Source organism: Pezoporus wallicus, unplaced genomic scaffold (genome assembly GCF_028554395.1).
Source record: "Pezoporus wallicus isolate ANWC-B61680 ecotype Strahan unplaced genomic scaffold, APGP_CSIRO_Pwel_v1 contig_4309, whole genome shotgun sequence".
NCBI lineage: Eukaryota > Metazoa > Chordata > Aves > Psittaciformes > Psittacidae > Pezoporus > Pezoporus wallicus.
This window is the reverse complement of record NW_026638191.1, coordinates 1,156,711-1,180,035: the sequence shown is the minus strand read 5'-3', so window position 1 is coordinate 1,180,035 and position 23,325 is coordinate 1,156,711. Positions and strand designations below refer to the sequence as shown.

Here is a 23,325-nt window from a genome sequence, read left to right as displayed (position 1 = left end):
GACTTAACAGAACCTCCTGCTGGAGGAGCAGGGGTGATTCCTTACCTAGGAGAGTAAGGTGCCCATTGAACTACTTCTGCTTCTTAAATATTCATTTGTTTCACAATTCCTCGTAGTCCTCACAGACATTTTTGTCTCCTGAATGTTTGGTTATTTAATCCATTTAAATCAGAGAGGAAACAATAGATGTAGGTTCATGGACAAAGGTGGGATTCTACCCCATTAGGCATTTACAAATATTGCCTAAGAAATAGATGAGCATTTGGTTGTTGCCAATGTTGAATCAATGTTGAGCATCCAAATGCAGCAGACAACCCATATACAGCCAAGTTCTACCAGTAAAATAAGAAAGGGAGTAAGAGAGAGCTCTGAGATATTTGCTATTAGAAAGAAAAGCTATAAGCAGCTTCTGCTAGTCCTAGAAATGGCTGTTTCCTTATTCTGTGAATTGATCAGTGCTCTCTGACAGCTCTAAATTACTCTCAGCCCAGCTTTCCAAGTCAAAACATATTTTTAAATATGGAAATATCCTCCTTCAGATCCAACACCCAAAAGAGTTATGCAGATTTTTCTCTTCTTCCTCTCTTATGTAATTTTGGGGTGGGTTTTTTCACTTAGATGCAGATGCAAATCTTTCTGACCTCCAAGTATCCTGAGTCACACTCTTGAAAAGTTGTAAACTTGTAGCCCTATTGAAACATTTGAAATGAGATCACACTTCTGTCATGTTCACACGGGAACTCCTGAGCCTTGCGTTGCGTGGTCTGGAGTCCTTTAGAGCAATTGAGGAGTGGCATTTCACTGGATGGCTCAGACCAGCAAACCCTTATTGAGAAATGGACTAAAAATCTATATCTGAGGGAAATGAAGATAATTCTTAGTTCTTACATAAATTTCCTTTCTCTTATTTTACAGATAACCAGTAAGAGATTCTAGGAGGAGGCACAGTCCTCCTAAAGAAAACAAAGAATGAACTAGCACAAGAACATAATTAGAAGGAAATCTGCATTGAGATTATTAAGAAGCCATGCTTACCTTTTTTTTGGAATAGATTGATGTGGTCCTGATTTTGGCAGCTCTTTTAAATTCCTTAGATTTTAGTAATGCCTTTAGCATACATCATGTTATATTAACATGCATAGTATTTTGGTGCACTGCTGTTAGCCATTATTATAGGTTCTGCATATTCTTGTATTGCTTCTATTTATTTATTTATTATTATTTATTTACTTGACATGACTTGCAATGCCAGATGATGGCATTTAAATTGCTATTTAAACTGTTTCATGTGTTAATTTATTTCGGAAGGTAACGTGCTGAAAGAACTGGTTTAGTATTCCATTATTTAACTGTTTAATTATTTGATAACCTATTTATTTTAATTTACTATTATTTATTGTGTTGAAATGTATTGGCACAGAAAGCCTTGGCTGCATGTGGCAGCCACGTATCGTGTCTCTGCGCCATCGTTGTTGGCCAGTGTGATGGCAGGTGTTTTAGTAACAGAAGGAATTGCAAGTTCTGAGCCCCAGCAACGTTTGCTGCTGGAGTTTTTCCACTGCCTGTGTTTACATCATGTTGATGCCCAGGTATGAACACTGCAAATGGTTGTTGCCTGAGAGGTCAATCACTCTTAAAGGCCTATGACTGCAGCTGAGCCCAAGCTGCAACGGCGGCGATGGAGGAAGCTTTGAGCTGCTGTGGTTGGAAAAGTCCTGTTGCTGTTGCCACCTCTGGTCAACATGAAAGAAAAAGGGGGCCAGTAGCTGAATATAACACCTCCTCAACAAAACTCCTTTCTTTCATGCCTGTGATCATTAGAGGCCCTTTATTCAGTGACACAACTATACCCAGTGCATCTCTTGCAGTGGTGTTTTCTGACAGTAACATTAAATCAGATCTGCTGTACCACAGGGCACAAGTAGTCATGAATCTGCAACTGAAACCAAGGCAGCTTAAATGATTTAAGAAAAACTGCAGTTTATCTGGCTCCTCAGATAACAATTGGTAACTGGTTTTATCTGTGGATGTTAAACATAGAGTTTTAGAATACAGATTTTTATAGTTCATTTTGAAAGTATTGCCCTACTTCTGCAACATATGTTAGGTGCCTTCACAGAACCTTGGGGAAAAAATCAAGTCCTGGTTCTGTACTGCTTACAGTGTAAGTGCCCAGGTCTGGAAAGGGGTAGAAACAAGTGTTGAAGCCTGTACATTTTTGTAAAACTACCTAAGTCCTGACTTCCAGGAGGGCGAAATACGTTAAAATATCTTTGAAGATTTAGGCCTTAATCCCTGGTAGAGAATCACTGAAATTAAAGACAGGCTTCCATTGTGACCTTGCTTCCTTTTTTCCAGTCTTAGCAACTTTAGGTGGTAATTTAAGATATTAGACACTGAAATGTGGGACGTATCTGATATTTCAGAAAACTGTTGATAATCTAGCTACAAGTGCTGTTAGTATTTATTAAGGTGCACATCTTATTTTTGCTATAAATGCAATTTACTGTGGGTTTTTTTTACAAAGAAGCTAATAATAAATACATCTGAAAACAAGAAAACTTGGTTTACTTATGATATTTGAGAATGGTTTATATCACTCTTCACCTTCCTACCAGTATATTATACACTACTTTTGAGGCAATGTCTGTAGGGAGAAGTAATGTTACTGATTAATGCTACCAAGTTCATGGCTTGTAAAAGTGTACAAGAGAACACAGAAGAGTCATGCCTCTTAGTCGTCAGTCTCTTCTAAACCCGCTTCTGCAGGCCAAGAAAGGATTGTTTCTTCTGCAGCCTAAGAGCACGCTGAAGTTCACTGGCCTCTGTGGTCAGGAGGTTTGCAACTGAAACTAGGCTGACACGTATCTTGAGGTCTTTGAGGTTTCTCTCTAAAACTGTTGGTACAGTGTTCAGAATTAGGACCTTCCTGTTCTTTGAATATCTGGGCTGAAACCCCGGCACCATTGAAACCAGTCACTGAAACCTCTCACCACCTTCAATTCAGCCATTTTCACTCCCAGAAATACTCAGGCTGAATTTACAAGTATCCTGATAAAGACTATATGAAACTATTATCTTTGGAGGAAAATGCCTTTCTGTGCCTTGATCCCACAATGTGAGTTAAACCTCCCTGCAGGAAGCTTCAGTGAGGAAAGTCATTGTCTAAGATTCTTCAGAAAAATAGCAAAGCACAGCTTGAAGTTGGCTTCAGTCCTTGATTATCCATATCCTGGGCCTTATACGGATCCAGGTGCCCCTGAGTATCTGTTCTAGAAATTGTCAGTCTCCCAACTCTGGGGAAGTCTCTAGATTCTATAAAAGGGTGTCAGTATCACAGTGCAAATATTCATTATGGTGCCTCCATACACTGGAGATCATTTCTGAACATACCCCATCCAGTCAAGAAAATAATAGCTGATGTGTCTGTTAATCCTTGTACTTCTGTATCTTAATTCCTGTGCTGGTTGCACTGCAAATGATCTGGAAACCTTCTCCTAAATGTCACAATGGGCAGACTCAATCAGGCTGCACAATGTAAAAAATTGCCTTATATTGCATCAAAGCTTCTTTGATATAAAATTATAGAATGATGTTTATTCCTGAGGCAACTATAGTTATTAATCATATAGACACATAATAGGTCTTCTACTGGACTAATAGGTCTCAGTGAGCCGGAATCTCCTGGGAAGGGGCAGCTCCTCTAGCTTTCTATTCAGACTCTTCATTCATCATGTGGGTTTAGGTTTTGCCTACCACACCTCCCTAAATCTGCACTGCACTGAGACTGACTAATTCCCTCCAGGGGTTTTTGTGGGTGATCCTCATCTTAAAGAAGGCTTTGCAAATAGTTGCTATACTTAATGAGGCACTAATAGGTTACAGTAGGAGCTTGCTATCCTCTAAGTGCTTCACCCATTACAGCTGGGTAAGCAGAGACTGCTAACAGCAAAAGAGGGGGGGAGGCTTAGGTCTGATTAGGGATTTTGTGAAAGAGCACAGATTTCAGGTCCAAATTCTTCACATCCACCCCTCCTTTCATGTTGACCTTCATCTTATGCCTCTTCTACTGAAGTCGTAGCTTCTTTTTTATAAGAGATTTTATAAAAATAGAGGTAAGATTTTTAATGCAGGCAACACCAATGTGTGTCCTCTAACCTTGTTCTGAGACATGAAAAAATTTAAAAGAAAGCTTTCCTCAGATATGTCTGTTTGACTGACTGTCTTCAGTGTGACAGAACTTTGAAGTGCTAAGCACCTGGAAGTTAGATCTTAAAGTATGAAATAGAGTGTGATTCAAAATCAGTCCTATTCAGAGCTCACTGTCCAATTCATTCAGAACTAAGTACTAAGCTGCTAATGCCTGTTTTGCATATATCTGTGAAGAATCAAGTCATTCAGAAACATCAATGGTATAACACTAAGTAACTCAAGGGATTCACAAGGTAGTTTCACAATAGTAGGTATCACAGCCTTGTAATTTACCTTAAAGAGATCGGAAGATACAAAGAAAAAGAATAAAGATCAGCTCCAGCCTTTGCAGGGAGTCTGGTGTTGGGTATTTTTACTTTCTAAAATCACACCTGAAAGCTTCAGTGGGGACCTGTCCCAGCTTGACAGCTGCAATTTTAACTAAACCCTTCTTTGATCTCTCTTAAGGTGTGCAAAATGGGAAACTCACCTTCCTTCAGGCAGATACCCAAATGTTTTGGCATGGTTTGATGCCTTAAGAAATACATCATTTGGTTCGCAAATCTTCCATTGAGCAAGACTTTAAAAGTCTGATACATTAATTGCACATGGGTGGACAACCCTAACCACCCACCCACAACAAAATTGATGGAGTCTGTGTACTGGGTTGCGTGTAAACAGGCACTGGAATCACTAACAGGTCTCAATTCCCACTCGTGACTGTACCAACATCTACCTTGGCTTGTGCATTCTTCGCAGGTATACATGGGGTGTGAGAACATGTTTTTTTAGTTGTTCCATGTGCCTTTTTTTTTCAGCACTGTTGATGTCCTCGCTATGAGGCACTCCACATGAATGGGAACAAGCTGCTGCCACCAGCGCTTTCTGGAATGCAGCAAGATAACATCCTCCCATGCAGAATAAAGCAGGCACTTAGCTAATGACATGCTACAGCAGCATTCTTGCCATCACATTTGTGCGCCATTCAGGGCTCCAAAAATAAAAGCAATGCATCAATAATTGTGACAAATGCTCTCACTCAGAAAAATACAAACTAACATAACATCAGATGTAACAGGCCCATTAAAGTGAATAATCATGTGTTCAAAAAGCAACTGCTTTTTCTTCTAAATAACAATTCAGAGAGATAAGAAGTTGGGAAAAGACAAGATACAATAAGGAAAGTAGAAAATTACCAGAGGCCCACAATTAACGTACATGTATTCAAACAGGACGTCCTGGCCAATGGAAACCAGTACAAGTCTACTGATGAGGCCAAGATTTCACTCCTGATTTTTCAATCCAAACAGAGTATTTACCACAGATTTCAGATTTTCTTTTAGGTAAAGAGGCCTTACTTATCCAACTCTGGGAAGCAGCTGTAACCAAACAGATCTGAACACTTGTTTCCCAACAACTTTTTTATTCTGAGGAGCTAAAATCAAATCAATGTCCTGCTTTATTGTCAGTGTCTGCTTTGTCAAACCTAGAAATGTGAACTCATAAGGACAAATACAATATGCCACAAAGTCCCAAAGTAGCTGACTGTCAGCAACAGATGACATTCACTTATGAGAATCACAGAATCAGTTCAGGTGGGAATGGACCCCTGGAGGACTCTTGGTTCCCTACATCCTTGCCCCACCACCAAATCACGGTACGAACAGATCCATTTTTCAGTCTCTCCAGTGATGTCTCTGGGCAACCTGTTCCAATGCTTGACTGCTCTCATTGTGAAATTTGTTTTCCTCACCTCTAATTGGAATTTCTCTGGCTGCAATTTGCTCTATTCCCTTGCTTCCTTTCACTGTGAGCCTCCAAGAAGAGTCTGGCTCTTGCCTGCTCTGTACATCCCTATAACGTAGCTGAAGAAAACAGTGAGACTTTGCCTTCTTTATTTAAACTGAACAAACCATTTCTCTCAGTTTTCCTAGTATGCTTAATCCCTCTAAACATCTTTGTGGTTCTTCGCTGTATTTGATACAGTATTTCAGTATCTTTCTTGTGCTGTGGAGCCCAGAACTGTACGCAGAACTCCAGATGCAGCCTGAACAGGGGGAAACAATGATTTTTTTTCCACTTGATAATTACATTCTTACTAATAAAGCCTACTGTGCAGAGCTGGAAACGTTCACTGCAGGGGCAAACCGTTTGCTTGTGTTCAGCTTGCCCATCAAAAGAATTGCTCTGTTCTCCTCTGAGCTGAGCTGAATGTTCTCAAAGACAGCACTGTGATCTAGGTGAACCCTTGGCCTACCTGAGGATGACAGGATGACAGCTGGTTGTTAGACCAGCTCTGTATGAAGACTACCAGGGCAAACAACAAGCCTCTGCAAGTTTGGACAGAAAGACGCCTCAAATGAAGCATTTTTTCAGTCAAATGGTGACTATTATGGCTAATGTGAATTCTGCCCTTTTTTAGGCATATAGATACAGACATATCTGGGTATCCTTTTAAATGGGAGGTGCAATAAATGTTTTGTGACACTACTTTTTATTGAGACTTTGCATGAGTATTACCCCACTGCAGCAAGTGGAACAGACTGTTGTTTTCTGTGCATGGCATTTTAATTCTCAAAGCTTCAAGACAGCTTTTATGTTTCCGAATGCTAACATCTCCAGAACTTCAGCTGACCCCCTGTTGTGCCATGCTTGTATTTAGTGTCTATTTGCACACCCTACAGTATGTCACATATTGTCACAATATGTCACAGCTTCTCGTCAGAACTGTATCCTTCCTATGTGAATTGCCTGGGCAAGCCCTACTAAGCTTAAGGTCCACTGCTCAGAAAATGAATCTTAATTTGATTCAAAAGCCTTAATCAGACAACTTAAACATTACCCGAAAGAAAACCTTCACACCATGGCTTTTCTGTTACGGGTCATAGAATAAGCATAAGGAATCCTGTCAATAGCAAGGTAATTTTCAGATGCTAGAAAAACCTGATCCAAAGTCTACATTCCCCATTAGTTCCTCCCACTTCCAAAAGTCTTCTCTTCCTTTCCACACCAATCCTCAGAAAACCTTCCTGCATCAACTCAGAAGACTGCAAACAGATGTTTATATTCTTCTGTTAGAGGGATGAGATGGATATTGAGGTTGCATCAGACAGTAGACTTTGTAGCACCATATTAGGCAAGAGAGTGTAACCAAAGTGGCAGATTTCCTCATACCAGTGTCAAGGAACCTGCATGTTCTGTCAAGCTGCAGTTTTATAGTTTGAAGCTATTCTCAAGAGACTTGTTTGCTCAAAACTCTTCAGACGAGGAGTACCTTCTGGGTGGTTTGGGGTTTTGCTCTTGTTGCCTAATGTTGGTAATTGTCCATCAACCAGCAAACATGTCCTGAATATTCTCCAGGAGTTTATACATGCTCTGTGGGAAGCTCTTCAGGAAAGATTTGGGCTTTCCAGAACAAAAATTTCACAAAGCAGCAGAATCCAGACCAACCCCCATTTAAATTACAGCCTGTCTTCTGCCATCTCCACTTCAGAGGAATATGCACAGATGTCTACGTTAAGAATAAAGAATAACTTACAATTAAATCTCTGAAGTAAGGGCATATAAAGAAAAAAAATCTACAGGCCTGCAGCTCAATCCAGATCTTTGTCTGTCCTGGAACTGGAATTTGATGGCATCTGGTTTGTTGGTTTTTTGTTGTTTTTTTTTTTTCCCATTAAGTGATGAGAAATTAACCATTTATTCATCATTTACATTCTTTAGAAACAAGATTATCTTTTTTTGAATGAATTAGTGGGGCCCAAGTTCTACTTGACCTATTACCACCTTCTCTGTAAGCGCTCTCAGTCCCTCTGTCTAAGTGAAATTAGCATGTATGACCCTAACTCCTCCATGGGGAAGAAGCCTCAGGCTATCTTGTGATGTAGGGAAGATGATGACTGAAATACTGTGAATTGTAATGATGCGCAGGGATCTTTCATATTGAAACAACTTGCAAATCTACATTGCAAATCGCTAAAGAGAAGGCAATTCTGGAAGGTTCAAATCAAACTATAGGCTCAAAACTCCTCATAATTTTGAAATTTATGAAAATTAGGACTCAGAGCTGAGTCTCCCATTGTAACTGAACCCCTTGCATGTGTTAAAAAAGGAAGAAAATTATGCCTATTGATTAAGTCACTAACATACTGGTATGTTGGATTTGTTTAAAGGATCCCACATGATATAACACCTATTGTGCTGGAAATAGCAGCAAAAGAGAAGATGGGCAGGAAAAATCTTCTCCTTATCTCCATGACAGCAAAGTAGGCAGCAACTCAGCAGGATGCACAACGGCTGTGAACTCCTTACTTCACTAGGCAGTGCAATGCAGTGTTTTTGCTCCTTCTGTCACAAAGCTTTGCTTCTGATCTCTGAACTGGTGGAACGTTAAAGGCAGAAGAACACTGAAATACTGGGGGATCTTTTGAGTTGTGTGTGAAGGTGAGAGTATTCATGTGAAACACAGACTTTTCCAAGCGGCGACTACCGCCACAGAGCAGTCTGAAAGGTCTCCATGTATGGCCATAGTAACCAGCATCACCTCTATCCACTGCTAGTGACAAGGCTCTCCAAAGTTTCAAGAGATTAGGAATTATGCATTTCAGTTCTACTGGCATGGATCTTTTGAAACACACCCAGTGAGAATAATTTTTCCCCTGGGAACTATGTTCAACTCTAAGGGTCAATATGGCAATAACAGCAATAAGTAACCACCTTACTGAGTCACTCCCTGAACTCGCTAATGGAGATGGAACAGTTAATTAGGCAAGGAGCTTAACCAAAGTACAATACATCTCCTGTATCAACACAATCCATGCTGTGACACTCATCTTTGCCCTGTACTTATGACCTTCATGTTGTACAGAAGACATTCTTATTGACACTACCCATGGGCAACACCTTCTTCTAATTACCTTCTCTACAAGGGGGATTTCATCATCAGGGTTCCTGCTCTGTGTGTGTGTGTATATATATATCCGCTCTCACAGATACAGGAATACACATCTCAGATAATCTTACTGGAATACCAAGAGCACAGGCTAGCAGTGAAACAAGTCAAGAACCCATGAGTACCATGAAGATAACAGGTGTCTTTGTGCTTCTCACGCTGGCAGTTCTTTGCTTAGCAAGTGAGTAACCATTTTATTTTCTGATATATTATAGTTCTCCTGTTCAAACAATGCAAGCTTCTCAGTCTACTGGGATGATAAAAAATAATGGTTGGGTAGCAAAAAGCAAGTGAAATTTTATGCTTGTGCATTATTTATCAAAAAATAGTGCACCAGCTTTACAAATTCCAACTTAAGCAGATGAAACCTATTCCTTTGATGATGGTGTGAATCAGAGCTGTATTCTACAGTGCAAGTAAAAAGTGAACTGTAAAGCCTCAGAACTAAAACAGGTTTTTACCTACTTATTTTTTTCTTCCATCTGAGCAGGGAGCTTGGAGCTGATGTGGTGCCTCTCCTACCACACTGACCAAGCAGAAGACAGTTGATTATACATTGGCCATATAATATGGCCGTAAATAACCTCTTCATGATATTAGTTTGCTAGGCTGGAGAGAGCTTTGAGGGGCAGGTTGCTCTGTGGTAAAATAGGGAGCTGGGAGCAAGTTCTTGAGCCTCCACTTGGCAATTTTTTTTTTTTCTTGTTAACAAAAAAAATTGGAGAAAAAAGAAGAATAAGTACATTTACAAAAATGGAGAGTCCAAATCTTCACTGCCAGCAGTATAACAGTTCAATAGCATTAAAGAAGCAAACCAATGAAAATGTTAAAATCAATATTATGAGCCAAAATAATCTGTTTACATTTTGAATAGCTCTGAAAAGTTTGCTTTGAAAATTGTCTCAAAATCAAAATTCTCATGACAAATGTCAATTTCAGTGAAATGGCATGCTTTTGATGGAAACTGTTCTGTCAGTGTTTCAGTGAGTGCAGAAAAACAAATGAATATTGTTTCCTGAAGAATTCCAGCAAATCCTTCCCTTGAACTTTTTAACTTATCTGGTCTACATTAAAAATGTATGGATAGATACTTTTCAAGCCACATATTTTTTTGCATTCGCTCCCAAATACATAGTGGCTTTTAAAAAGTTACCAGAGAAAAAATAGCACCTTAATATTTTTATGGGAGGGGTTACATCTGATCCAATTCCAGAATAATGACAATTCAGTCACAGTTCTGGTGACAGACTGAAACATGACATGGAGCACTTTTTTTTTGCAGGTTTTCTTCACCTTGAACAACTTTATCTGTTGGGAAGTTGTAAGCAGCTCCATGAAAGGAAGTTTCAGTGGAAGGCTTAATGGCTTTAAAAATTAAAATGAGTTACGCTTAGTCAGAAAAACAAATGCTAGAGCTGCATTGCCATAATATGTTTTCTTCCCTCTCCTTCTGTACAGAAGCCTCTGCCTGATCACTTTTATCCCTTGGAAGCCACAGAATGACAGTTACAGGACAAAATACATTCCTAAAGAAAGTAACAAGTGTGTCACTGCAATGGAGACACGCCAGCATTACTTGATGACTTTCTGGGAGGTGTACATGTCATTGTGTTGAAGAAGCTTTTTGAAGTCCCACCTGAGAACAGGGCTTCATTATATCAGATGCCATGTGTATGCAAAATAGGAGCCAGTCCTTCTGCCCAATAGTTTAGAATACATATGAACCAGCAAGGGAAAACACTTTTTAAAGTGATATTATGATCCAATTGCATTATTATTATTATAATATATATCTAGTATTGTATTGCAATGAAGACACTATCCTCATTATTGACAGAAATCCAAAGCAGAAAAGGACCTTGTGATTTGCTTATTTAATTTTTTTTTAAATAAACTTGGGAATTAAAACCCAGGCATGCTCTACAATTTGTTTATCCTAAACAGACTGGCTATCGAACATAACATTGACTTTGGGTCTCTAATATTTTCTGCTGAAAAGGGGAACAATATCCTTTCTCCCCTCCCACAGCAAAGGCTGTTGTAGCTGCTGACACAGATTTCTAAGGTAAGAAATACACCAAGGACCACTTGTTTAATAGGTTCTGACACCTGCAGCTTATTAAACACTTAAAACCCAAGTATTCACTTTCAAGCTAGTAAGAGATGCAGTGTTGCTGGAAGGGCTGGTAGGGAAATCATCCTAGTTGCAAACTGAATGTTCATCAACAGCAGTTTTTAATTTATCTTTTATGATTCTGCTTGCCTTGCAGATGCTGCCAAAGAGAATGAGGTGAGTAATTTTCTCCTTTATTGCTCTATAAAAATATGTAGTTAGTAAAAACATGAGGTCAGATAAAAACATATTAAGCATTAATTAAATGGTGTCAAAGTATTGAGGTTTCAGAGAGAAATCCCTAATTAAATGGTGTCAAATAATTGAGATTTCAGAGAGAAATCCGTGAGTTTGAGATACGTGGTTTCCATACACTACACTTGACCTGAGAACTTCCAGATGTTTTCACTTGTACTGCCCAGTGGACAACAAATTGGGCAAGGCCAAATTTTAAGTGAGAGAAATCAGGAATTTTTTATTATTTACCTGGTGATGACACTTTGTTTCTGGTGGCTTTCAGATCCTAAATCATGTACCTGGAGATTTTATTTCTGACTATGCTGCAGTGCCCATCTTGGGGTCAATCTCTGAGAGAAATGGGGCATCAAATGATAAAAATCCTTACTCAGATGAGCAGAGACAAGCCCCCTCAGAGTCTGGTGGACAGTAGCAGGGAGTGGAAATTTGCACACACACAGAGCTGGTCCCATATTAGCAGAATATATGCAGCTTTTGATGCCTAGAACTACACCAAGACATCCATTCTTTCCCAAGAAGAGCCTGTTCCACTCTCCACACCAAACTATGTATCTTCCCCATTTCACCAGCTGTTACACAGATGTACATGGGGGAAATTTGCACACACACAGATCTGGTCCCATATTAGCACAATATATGCTGCCCCAGATTTAAGCCTATTATTCCCAAAGGAGTGATTGGGTAATGACTCTTTTTGCCACTGGAGACCTCTCAGTCTGTGCTGAGCCATGGCACAGGCTGCTGAGGGGGCTGACCACACACAGCTCCTCACTTCACTCATTTGCAGACCCTGGGCAATGACTACCACAAAACCAATCATATAATCTGTAATAAATTCCACGGTTTGGCTGCAGTAATAGTCCTGTCCTTCACTAAGAATTAGAATGAAGGGGGCAGAAAAAAAACATTCCATAAGAAGAGAACAGCAAAGCTGGGTTCTGTTTTAAATATATAAATCTATAATACATATTTTTGGCTAGATTTTCAGAAAGCAAAAGCTGCAGACATAGTGTCCTTCCAAAGACTGGTATGTTTCAAACTGTCACTAGACTAGCACCAAAAAAAAGCTCACTTTAGTTACAACAGCAGCTATAAGGACAGGCAATTTCCTAGGCAAGCAAATCCTAGGCTTTTGAGGGTGACAAATAGCAGATTAAGTAGAATATGTGCCGTGCACAAGGACTTCTTGCTTGTCAAATACTAGGAATGAATTCACTTGACAGAAGATAAAGCTCCAAAACTAGGACAGGAGCATTTTCAGTCATTTCTTTTATTAGTTTGTACTCCCATTTTCATATGTAAGTCTGTAATGAATACAGCCCCACTATCAGATGAAGGCCTTTCAACAATTTCTTTTCATGCTAATACTTAAATAGGACTTAATTCCACCTGGGCAGATCCTTTCACCAGTGTAAAAAGCATAAAGAGCTGATACTTGTGCAATAAGAGACAGAAACCCTTCCCACTCTCAAGAACTAATCTCATCTGAATTTACTGACAATTGCAAGCAGGTAGAGAAAAATATTGACCCCTCTTTTCTGTAGATGGAAAAAGGGCTGTATTTTTCCAGTGACTTATTCTTATACTGATAGACAGCAAAGTCTCTAAATGTGCTCAGTGCCTGACATGGGTTGCATCACACACATCTCTCTCAGAAGGAACATTTATTTCTTTAGGCTTAGGCTCAGCAAATACTGATGGTGGAACCCATTGTCTGTGATGTTCTAAAGCAGCTGTCAAATTTGTCCAAAAATTTCATATATTCAATATTTCTGTACATAAATGGAGAATGTGAGAAAGATGGATTCAAAGAAAAGTGATACTCTATTTGCAGGTAGACTGCAGTGAATACAGCCGGCTAGAGAGAGGAAGACCTATTTACTGTGAAAGACTCTATCAACCTTTCTGTGGCTCTGATGGGAAAACATATAACAACAAGTGTTCTTTCTGCAAAGCAGTGCTGTAAGTACAATACTATGTAATTACTCCTGAATATGCCAAAAACTGAGATAGCTCAGTTGTCTGGTGTTTCCAGTCTACCTAATTGCTGTCATATTTTTCAGGGTAACTACTCCTCTGCTCCTTTGCTTAGTCTTTATAGACTAATGGCTTCTCCCACCAATTGCTCTAAATGAATGACCTTGATATTTGCGTGAGCAACTTCCTATTCTAGCACAATGGTAGAAGTCAGACAGTAAAAAGAAGAGTCCAATGAACAACACAGGGCTAACAAGGCACCTGAACCCAAATCAGGTCAGCTAAGAATTCAAAAGTAGTACCAAGGATACTTAGCTTTTTATAGATAAAATACAACTTTTTAAAGGGCAAAATGCTTACAGATCAGTGTCTTCTTGCCTCCTACAAATGTTTATAGTATTTTTTATGTTTAGCAAGTTGTTAGCTGAGGGCTTCAGAGATATTTTAGTGCATAATGTTAAGCTTATTTTCTGCAATGTGTATGTCTTTGCTTCTCTTTGCAGGAAAAGCAGAGGTACCTTACAAATGAAGCAAGCAGGGGCATGCTGAATGGATTCTGCATGGTAGAGAAGAGGGCTGAGAACAGCTTCACACTGCCTTATCACAATCTCTTAATTTAATTTCATTCATTCTGCCTGATCTGGTGATGGCGAACAAAGCACACAGCAGCTTTTTCAGCTGTGCTCTGTCATTTGCTGCTTCTCTCTGCTCCCAAGTGTTGGGATTGACACTTCTGTCCTCCCTGCAAAGCAACTCCTCAGGATTTCTGTTTCTCTAGCAAATTGGTTTTCACATGAGCCCTATTCTTCTGACGGTGCTACCTGATCTTAGTGGACACGTCTGTGTAGGCACTGCCTCTGTTTTCCTTGTTGAAGTGTTTTCTTTCATTTACTCAAACTTTTGCAGATGCTTTTTTTCCAAAGGCTTCAGCTTTTCCAGGTAGTGCTTTGATTCTACCAGGTTTGCAGCTAAATTTTACATGCTCGTTTTTCTTCCACCTCTATACAATTCTGATTCATACATGTTGTTTAGCTACTTAGTCTGCATGTTTATTAAAATAAACGTTGACTTGTTTTTTTTTGTCCATGGTGACCTTTCTAGAGACTAAGTTTATTGCATCCATTATACACAAATGAGATACTTCCCAAGTTACAGAAAATAATTGTAGAGCAGGAGCTAGAGAGGTAAAAAAAAAAAGCCTGGAAGACAAAAGTTGTCTTCCACTAGATGGCCTCATGTTCCTGGAATTGATCCTACAGTCTGGCTCTCTTTTTTCCCTTCAAATGAAGCAAAGCTGTTAAACTGTAAGACTGTATAAACTTCATAGCAGTGCCTCTGTTAAATCCTGCATTTAAATGTCATCATTAATGATACTGTTCACTTCTGACAAATTGGCAGCTTTTAGACCTGAAAAGAATTCTGTTCTGCTCTTACATCCTTAGTATCTTCATTATTGAACTAGTTTGCCTTTTACACTTGAATAGTCAGACACGGAAATACATTTCCCAGAATTAAAACCTATGAATGATTGACTTTACTGGGGTTACACATGAAAGAAACTTAGGAACCGGAATGTAGGTGTCATATGCTGTCTGATACTCGATTCTCCAGACAAGAGAGGCTCTATTTCATTTGCTAGTACACACTGATGTAGCTCTAGTATTTAGTTTGATTTATAATGTGACCTGGCTGAACTATTTTTATGGTAATTGCCTATTACGCTTAGCACATATAGAACATCTGAAAGAATGATAAAGCTGAAAACAACAAAAAATGAAAGGAAAAAATGAGGATTAATGAAATGCTAGATTAAGTATGTAAATAGAGTGTTCTTGTCCAACCAAGCTAACACCATAAAAAGTAAATACTCTGCATTTCTTTGTCAAATAATTCTAAGTAATGATTGTATTTAACAAGGGACATATTTTTCCTGACTCTACAACTTCCTAATGCATTGTATTTCTGGGGGAAAAAAAAAAAAAAAAAAAAGGCAGTTGCTACTGAATGTGCTGTAAATCTTGGCCAAATAAATTTCTTACCATTATTATGTGCTGTTCCCTGTCACAGATGTGTCCCATGAAACCACAGATAGCAGGATAGAATCCTAGATACTGTTTTGGGGATGGAGTGGTGTTTATTCCCCACTGTGGGAGCTTCAAATTCTAAGGGACAGTGGTGCTCTTAGTACATCAGAAACCTACTCAACACTGGATCATTCAAAGGCCACTGAAACTTACAAGGTGCTACCTGTGACCTTGGATTTAACCCTCATCTTTCAGCAAGCATAAGCAGAAGATGCTTTGATGTTCTATTGAGGTTTTCAATTTAGAACAAGTGTTAGCCAAATGCCAGGCTAAAATAGGAAAATTAAATATTGAGACTAATGATGATGGGTGAAGAGTTTAGAGAAGAGATTCAGAGCAGCCCTGCGGAGAAGGACTTGGGGGTGCTGGTCGATGAGAAAATGAACATGAGCCGGCAGTGTGCGCTTGCAGCCCAGAAAGCCAACCGTATCCTGGGCTGCATCAAAAGGAGCGTGACCAGCAGGTCGAAGGAGGTGATCCTGCCCCTCTACTCTGCTCTTGTGAGACCTCACCTGGAGTATTGTGTGCAGTTCTGGTGTCCTCAACATAAAAAGGACATGGAACTGTTGGAACAAGTCCAGAGGAGGCCACGAGGATGATCGGGGGACTGGAGCACCTCCCATATGAAGACAGGCTGAGGAAGTTGGAGCTGTTCAGCGGGGAGAAGAGAAGGCTGCGTGGAGACCTCATAGCAGCCTTCCAGTATCTGAAGGGGGCCTATAGGGATGCTGGGGAGGGACTCTTCATTAGGGACTGTAGTGACAGGACGAGGGGTAACGGGTTAAAACTTAAAGTTTAGGTTGGATGTAAGATGGAAATTCTTTCCTGTTAGGGTGGTGAGGCACTGGAATGGGTTGCCCAGGGAGGTTGTGAATGCTCCATCCCTGGTGGTGTTCAAGGCCAGGTTGGACAAGGCCTTGGGTAATATGATTTAGCATAGGGTGTCCCTGCTCACAGCAGGGGGTTGGAACTGGATGATCTTAAGGTCCTTTCCAACCCTAACGATTCTATGATTCTACACAGACCACAGCCCCCTTCTCTTTGTAACTGAAGTCAGAATTAATTAGCCTCTTCACAAGTCACAGGACTGACTATTGCTCTGAATGCTGAACCACACAAGTATGTAAGGAACATAAAGCTTGTACAGTGAGGAGTGTGGTCACCTTCTACATGGTACCTGAGAGACTGTGTTTCTGCCTGGTGTATTTCTCTCAGTAAACTTTATGTACAGTGTGTGTAGGGAGTAATGGTGGAGGGGCTTGTCTTCAGGGGCCATGTTCTTCATGAAACAGAAAAAGCACAGTTTATTACAAGCAAGCTACAGTTCCCTACAGTGCTAACTTATCACTGTTATTCCAGAAATGCTGGCAGAACAAATCACATTTACATTCTTCATCTTTGCACTTTGTTAAAAAAGGCTGTTTCCATGAAGCCAAATGTTTGTTTCACAGTGACAAGAGAGCTGCAACAGACAGTAAGAGGTTTCTATCACATATATTTCTTTAATTAGTCTCTTCATCATTAATGTTTCTTGGTTGTGGGAAGTTTCTGTTGTTATGAACTACTTTCTGATGGATATGTTTAAAACATTTTTTTTACGAGAGTGTCCCAACTGCTGAAGTTAAGACATCAGAATGACATATTTTCTGTAAGAAGTAATTTGTGCTCATGGTTGCTTTGGAAAGCAGATCTTCCTTCTAAATTAGTGAAGAAGAGATGCAGTAAATCATGGATCCTGAAACTTGCCATGTTCAAGCATTTTCAGATGGTGGCAGTGACAGCACCACAGGCAAATGAGGGACTATCAAGCAGAACCAATGGACGGTGTTTTAACATGACCCAGGAATCCACCAAATAGAGATCAACACATATAGACTAGAGTTTAACAACCCATAAGATCTCTTGAATTTTGTTCATCTCCTCATAACCCCTAAAAGAGAAAGGGAAGACAGTAGATAGATGATACTGCAGATGAATATATCAAATGCTGAGAAGGAATTCAAGTCAAAGAGGCTTATTTTTTGTGGAAGGTAAAATATATTAACACAGCTAAAGGTGAAATGTAACAAATACTACAAATCTTAGGAAAAATGAGAGGAAACCTTCAGGAGAAAAAAGCTCAGAGAAGAGTTTAAACCAGGAAGCTGGACAGCACTTGTCTGTACCTTCTTGTTGTCTTTCAAGGCTTACTTTACTACACAAACCAGAGTGATATAAGGAAGAAGCTCTTTACTGTGAGGATGGTGGGGCACTGGAACAGGCTGCCCAAAGAAGTGACAAATGCTCCATGCCTGGCAGTGTTCAAGGCCAGGCTGGATGGAGTCTTGGGTGACCTGGTTTGGTGTGAGGTGTCCCTGCCCATGGCAGGAGTGGTGGAACTAGATAATCTTAAGGTCTTTTCCAACCATAACTATTCTATGATTCTCTGATATAATCTTTGCTGATTCCTAAGGACACATCTGTCAGCTGAAAAAAATCTATAGTGAAACATATTGATCATACTGCCTTCTTTCTTTTCCCATGATTGCTTGGTGGAAAAGACTCCATTTATTCAGCTAAGCCACATACTCAAGAATCCTACAGGCTGTCCGAAACACTAATAAAGGGTCAGGTGCAGATGGCATAGTTTTCTCTTCTCTATGAAATAAAGTAGTTGGAAATCTTTGTAAGTCTAACATAAACAAAGTCACATGGACTTTTTTGGTGGTTTATATGGTTATCTTCCCACTCTCTTTCAACTCAGTGTAAACTTCTGTGAATTAATGACAGAGAATGCTAGAATGGTGGCATATATTAGGAAAATACTTATGTAAACTGACATTAGAGGGTTTTCTTTTTCCATTTTTCTCTGGCCAAATATATGAACATTACGTACCATTAAAGTATTTTCTAAAAATATTCTTAATGAGTCTAGTGACATCGCTATGTCTTTCAAGTAAGACATCAGACTAGAAAAGCACTGCAGTAAAACTCCTCCATTGGGTCACCAGACTATTCAGGTACTTCCAATGCACTTTTAGTTTCTTCTTTAGATAGACTGCTCATATTAACATTAATTAGATATACTGCTCATAAAGAGATGAATTGTAAATCTGTACTAAGGTAATTAGAAATTGTTGGCTAGAGCCACAAGTGCTCATGACCTCTGGCACAAGAACAGCAAGACTTAAGGGCTGTGTGCATGGGCTGATGAAAGAGGCTCATCAGATGGGTCTATTATCTTTTGGATTAGGATACGTATAAAGCATGAGGATGTAGGCTGGTACTGCAACTAAAGATAAATCAGTGGCAGCAGAAAAATCTGCCAGGATGAAATGCTAATGCTCATCATCTAGAGTTGTTTCTTGTTAAAGAGACAAGCTGAGAAACTTAAGGAACCTAATTCTTCTAGCACTGAATGAAAGAATTAATAGGCAGAAAATTCTTCTCTCCATCCTAGGACACAGGCTAAAGCCACCACTGTAATAATTCTGTTATCTGGAAGTGAGGTCTCAGCAATTAGGTAGTAGGAATGAAAATGAACAAGGTAATATTGTAAGTTTCTCATAGCTCAAAGGCTTGTGGCTCTGAACAGCCAACTCAAAAAGATTCTCAGAACAAGTCATCTTGCTGTAAATGCGTCTTGACTGAAAAAATGAGAAAACAAAGCCAAACTCTGATGTTTATCGTGATGTCAGAAAATCCAGCAGACAATTTGGGGATAATTTCTGCCTTCCAGCTTGGCTTGTTACAGCCTAAATGGGTATTGACACCATCTGCTTTAGTATGTTGAGATACTTAACTGACTCTGTCTGTGGGCCAAACCTATGATACTGTGTTTCCCACACAGCCAATGCACATCCACAAAGCCCTGTAAGTTAGAGATCTAAAACAGTCCACCAGGGACCCCTGCATCTACCACAGATCCCTGGAACTTTAATTTGTTTCTGATTATTTCTGACATGAACAGCTGAGAGCAATAATTTCCAACACAGAGTGTCTGCGCTTTTTATCATCTCCTGTAAGCATCACATGCTGGCCCATAGCTGCAGATAATGCTAAGAAGCAGACCAGCTTTTGCCACATACCGGAACAAAGAACATGATTTGCAAATTGCTGTAAATAGCATCTGAAGAAAATGCTGAAGTGGCCAGACAATCTGGACTGCCAAGTTTGTGTGATGGAGCAATGACATAGAAATATGGGGAAGGAAAAATGTACATAGCTTGAATGAGGGGATGAAACATGCTCAGATCCTGTTTGCTACAAAATAAAACAGAGCTAGACAGATATTGGCACTGAATGGAACAAGAGAAGACATCTCCTTGCATTTATTGAGGATTAAAGTTTTCAAAACTTTGCACTGAAAAGGTGCTCACATATCTTTGATGTAGCTATTTATATGTGGAGGAGAAGGAAGGATTTTCATAGTAAGGTGTTATGACATTTTTTTTTTCACTTCTGTGACAAAAGGCAATGAAACACAGGCCTGAAAACCAGATGGGGCGGATTGTCAAAAAAGAAAATGCCAGTGCTATAATAAAGCTACTTCACCCATCCATAAAGTCCACAGTGTATTTTCTCATATTGTTACTGTTATCTTTTGATACTGTTGTTACTGTCATTGTTCTACCATATAAGTACAGCAGATGAAGAGCATTGGTGCCCCACATGCTCAATGTAAGAGATAGACCCCATGCCTAAGACCTCAGAGACTGATCTGGAGAGCAGCCTGTTGGGGGAAACATAAACACTTTAATCAAAGCCTCTTATATGTCAGAGATGTATGACTGAGCCAGAACCAACATCCAGGTCCCATGACTCCTACACCAGTAATTACATTTTTAAAGGCATCAGGGCAAGATGAAAAATTGCCCACTGTGTTCTACAGTTGCTATTGCATAAATCATTCCTTAGATCAGATCAGAATCCCATGTCTCTGGATTGAAGATAATATCAGGTAACTGACTGGTGAAGTATAATGGAATATAGTAGTTCACATTCAGCTGGCTTCCTTATAGTGTATCAGTGCCTGTTCAGCCTGGAGAGCTGCATTCTAACTCTGCCCTAAAACCAGCGTGACACTGCACAGGCTTTTTACACTAAATAGCTCAAAGGTTATCTATCTCATGCTTGTTGAGTGTTTCTAGTTACTACAGTTATCCAGTGCTTCTGAATCTTTTAATAATACAAAGTTTTTCAGGGGAAAAAAAAAACAAAACAAAACCAACAACAAAAAAACCCAACAGAAAACAACAAAACAGTTACTTAATGTCACAACTTAAGAAAATGTAAGCAGAAGACATTTGCAACTATTTGATCTGAAGATCATAAAGTCTTACTCTATTACACTCTCTAACTCATGGCTGCACGAACTGATAAAGAAAATATCACTACCAAAATATCAGTGAAATTCTCAGCACTCTATTTCAGCCATGTGCCAAGAAGGAGACATCTTAAAAGTTTAAGTTTGGTAACATTTGGGTTCTTGGATTCAGTTACTTGAGGAATTGGGAAACTGAGGAAGTAACAATCTTCCTTGGGAATCACTCAGAAGGAGGCATAATCAGATTTAAATAGGAATCCAAACTGGGCATCTGAGTGTCTTTGGACAACTCTTAAGCATATAGTGAGATTTTCAACCTCTAGTTTGCAAATGCTTTGACAGTTTGGACAATTTCTAGTAATGCAAAGGTTTGTATGCAAGTTATAGACAGTATGAGTTACATGAATTAACTGTCCATAAAGGGATATTTTGCAAGCTGTGGGACATGAGGTGTGTTAAGCTATTGAGACACAGGCAAACACAGAGATACACATTAAAATTCTGAAAAACTGAAAAGATTTAACATTTTTTCTTTCTTTTCTTAATAGGACTTAATTCCAGCACAAGCCAAAATTACAGCACAAGATGGTCCCAGGGACCACTAATTACAATGCTTTCCCCCTGTTATGCCTAGATATTCTCAGGGATAACAGGAAGTCAGAATGCATCAGCCACAAGCATGACAGCTCTAGTATCTCATTCCCGAAGGTTAATGATCCCTCAATCCCCCAGAGAACAACAGCCCCTTTGCAGAGTAGAGAAGTGTGTTACATAAACCTTATGTCAATTTGGCCAAGCGGCTTCAGACCTCGCAGAAGCAGCACCTGAAGGCTGAGGAATGTGGCCACGGGGAAGGCTGTTCGTCCCATCTACGCCGCTGAGATGCCACCTCCTGGGAGAAGCGCAGCACATCTGTAGCTACTGGCCTCCCACCAGCACATCTCTGCTCTCTCTGAGCACAGCTGAAAGGTGATTTCACCTGACACAGACCATAACAAAAGAAGAATAGGTTTGCATCTGCCGCTGTACCCAATGTACCCACTATCATGGGTAGTTTTCACTCCTTCAGTGAGCAAGCCCGTAACTGCAAGGACCAAAGCTGCATTTACTCCTACAGACTACACTTCAGTGAGGCTTTACAGGAGGGCTTGAGGATTTTGATAGGGAAGGACTCACACCCTTCCAAACAGGGGAATGACAAAACAAGGGAGTCCCCTCCAAGTGAACTTATTCTCTCAAATTTTAACCTTGTTAAAATAGAATATTTCTAAGTGAAGAAGACACAAAAATGTGACGTCAGATAGTTAAACCTTGATGAAGATACTACTGACATGTAAAAGGAGCCCTGCATGTCAGAATACCTTTGATTTGCTTTTATCAGGTATCAACTGTGGAGAGAGGAGAAAAATACTAACTACTGGTTCAGTGATGCAGGTAAGACACATTTGGCACCAATTTCTTATAAATACAGAGAGAAAGATTATCTTTGGAAGGGAATGATGATCTGTTGGAGTTTAGGGAATGTTAAGGTATTTTCTGACAAATATGTTGATGGGATAGGTGCAGATACAAGAAAAGTGTTACATAAACTGTTAACCACTTCATATGAGGATGGGACCTAATTTTGTCATCAGTTGGGATGGAGAGCATTCATTGTCTCAGAAGATTAAAGCTTAGGAACATCACTTTGAGAGACTGGTAAGTATTGAGAGGCTGTGGGTTGTAGGCTTTTGATTTTTTGTTTTGTTTCATTTTTTTTCTTTAAAGCCTAAAGGAATGCATTAATTTTCCCTTAAGTCTTTTATTTTTGATTCAATGATACCTGTGTTACAGAAATAACATTATGAAACCTCCCTACAGTATAAACTTGTAGTGTGTATGCTCAAATAGCTTCCACCAGCCGTAAATAAGACATCCCAACACCCTACATAAAAGGAAGTAAAGGCAATGCTCTGATATTAGTTTGAGAAACAAGTCTTTTAACTTTGTAAACTTCTCAGTAGTATGCTATATGTGATGCAGTGTACTATTTCGTTTCAAAGTTGACCAAGACCAGAACAGTATTTTTACTGATGGATGTTCAGCATCTCAAGTTTCTAATTCTTTTGCTTTGGGTTTTAGCTTAGATATACTCAAGTGACTCAAACTCTAAATTTTCTTATAAGTAGCAGTGGAGAGAAAAAGAAATAGAACCAGCAAGCTGCTTTGAAGACCCATGTATAACTGATCTATGTGCTGACAGGGTTCCTCTTAAGAAAAAAAGAGGGTGGTTTTGGTTTCTGCTGTTTATCTTGTAACCACCAAACTATTCATATACTGTGGCTGTTTATACATAAGTCTAAATGACAGTTAAACCAAACTGCCCTGCCCAAATTTTTTAATTCAGTTTTGTCTCTCTTGTGTCTTTTTAGTAGTCTTCTCTTATTGCCACTCAATACATGCCACT

The 23,325-nt window shown here is 39.5% G+C and overlaps 1 protein-coding gene across 1 annotated transcript; it reads left to right on the top strand.

The window, feature by feature from the left end:
* Positions 1-8,730: 8,730 nt before the first annotated feature.
* Positions 8,731-14,565, top strand: LOC130599360 (ovomucoid-like). The gene is made up of 4 exons (XM_057409768.1): positions 8,731-9,323; positions 11,413-11,432; positions 13,348-13,475; positions 13,994-14,565. The coding sequence occupies exons 1-4, from the start codon at positions 9,260-9,262 to the stop codon at positions 14,037-14,039; spliced, it is 258 nt and encodes an 85-aa protein (XP_057265751.1). The 5' UTR covers positions 8,731-9,259; the 3' UTR covers positions 14,040-14,565.
* The last annotated feature ends 8,760 nt before the right edge of the window (positions 14,566-23,325 follow it).

Coding starts and splice junctions, on each gene's coding strand:
- LOC130599360 (XM_057409768.1), top strand. CDS start 9,260: ATGAGTACCATGAAGATAACAGGTGTCTTTGTGCTTCTCACGCTGGCA. Junction 11,433..13,347: donor ATGCTGCCAAAGAGAATGAG/GTGAGTAATTTT, acceptor CTCTATTTGCAG/GTAGACTGCAGTGAATACAG. Junction 13,476..13,993: donor TCTTTCTGCAAAGCAGTGCT/GTAAGTACAATA, acceptor TTCTCTTTGCAG/GAAAAGCAGAGGTACCTTAC.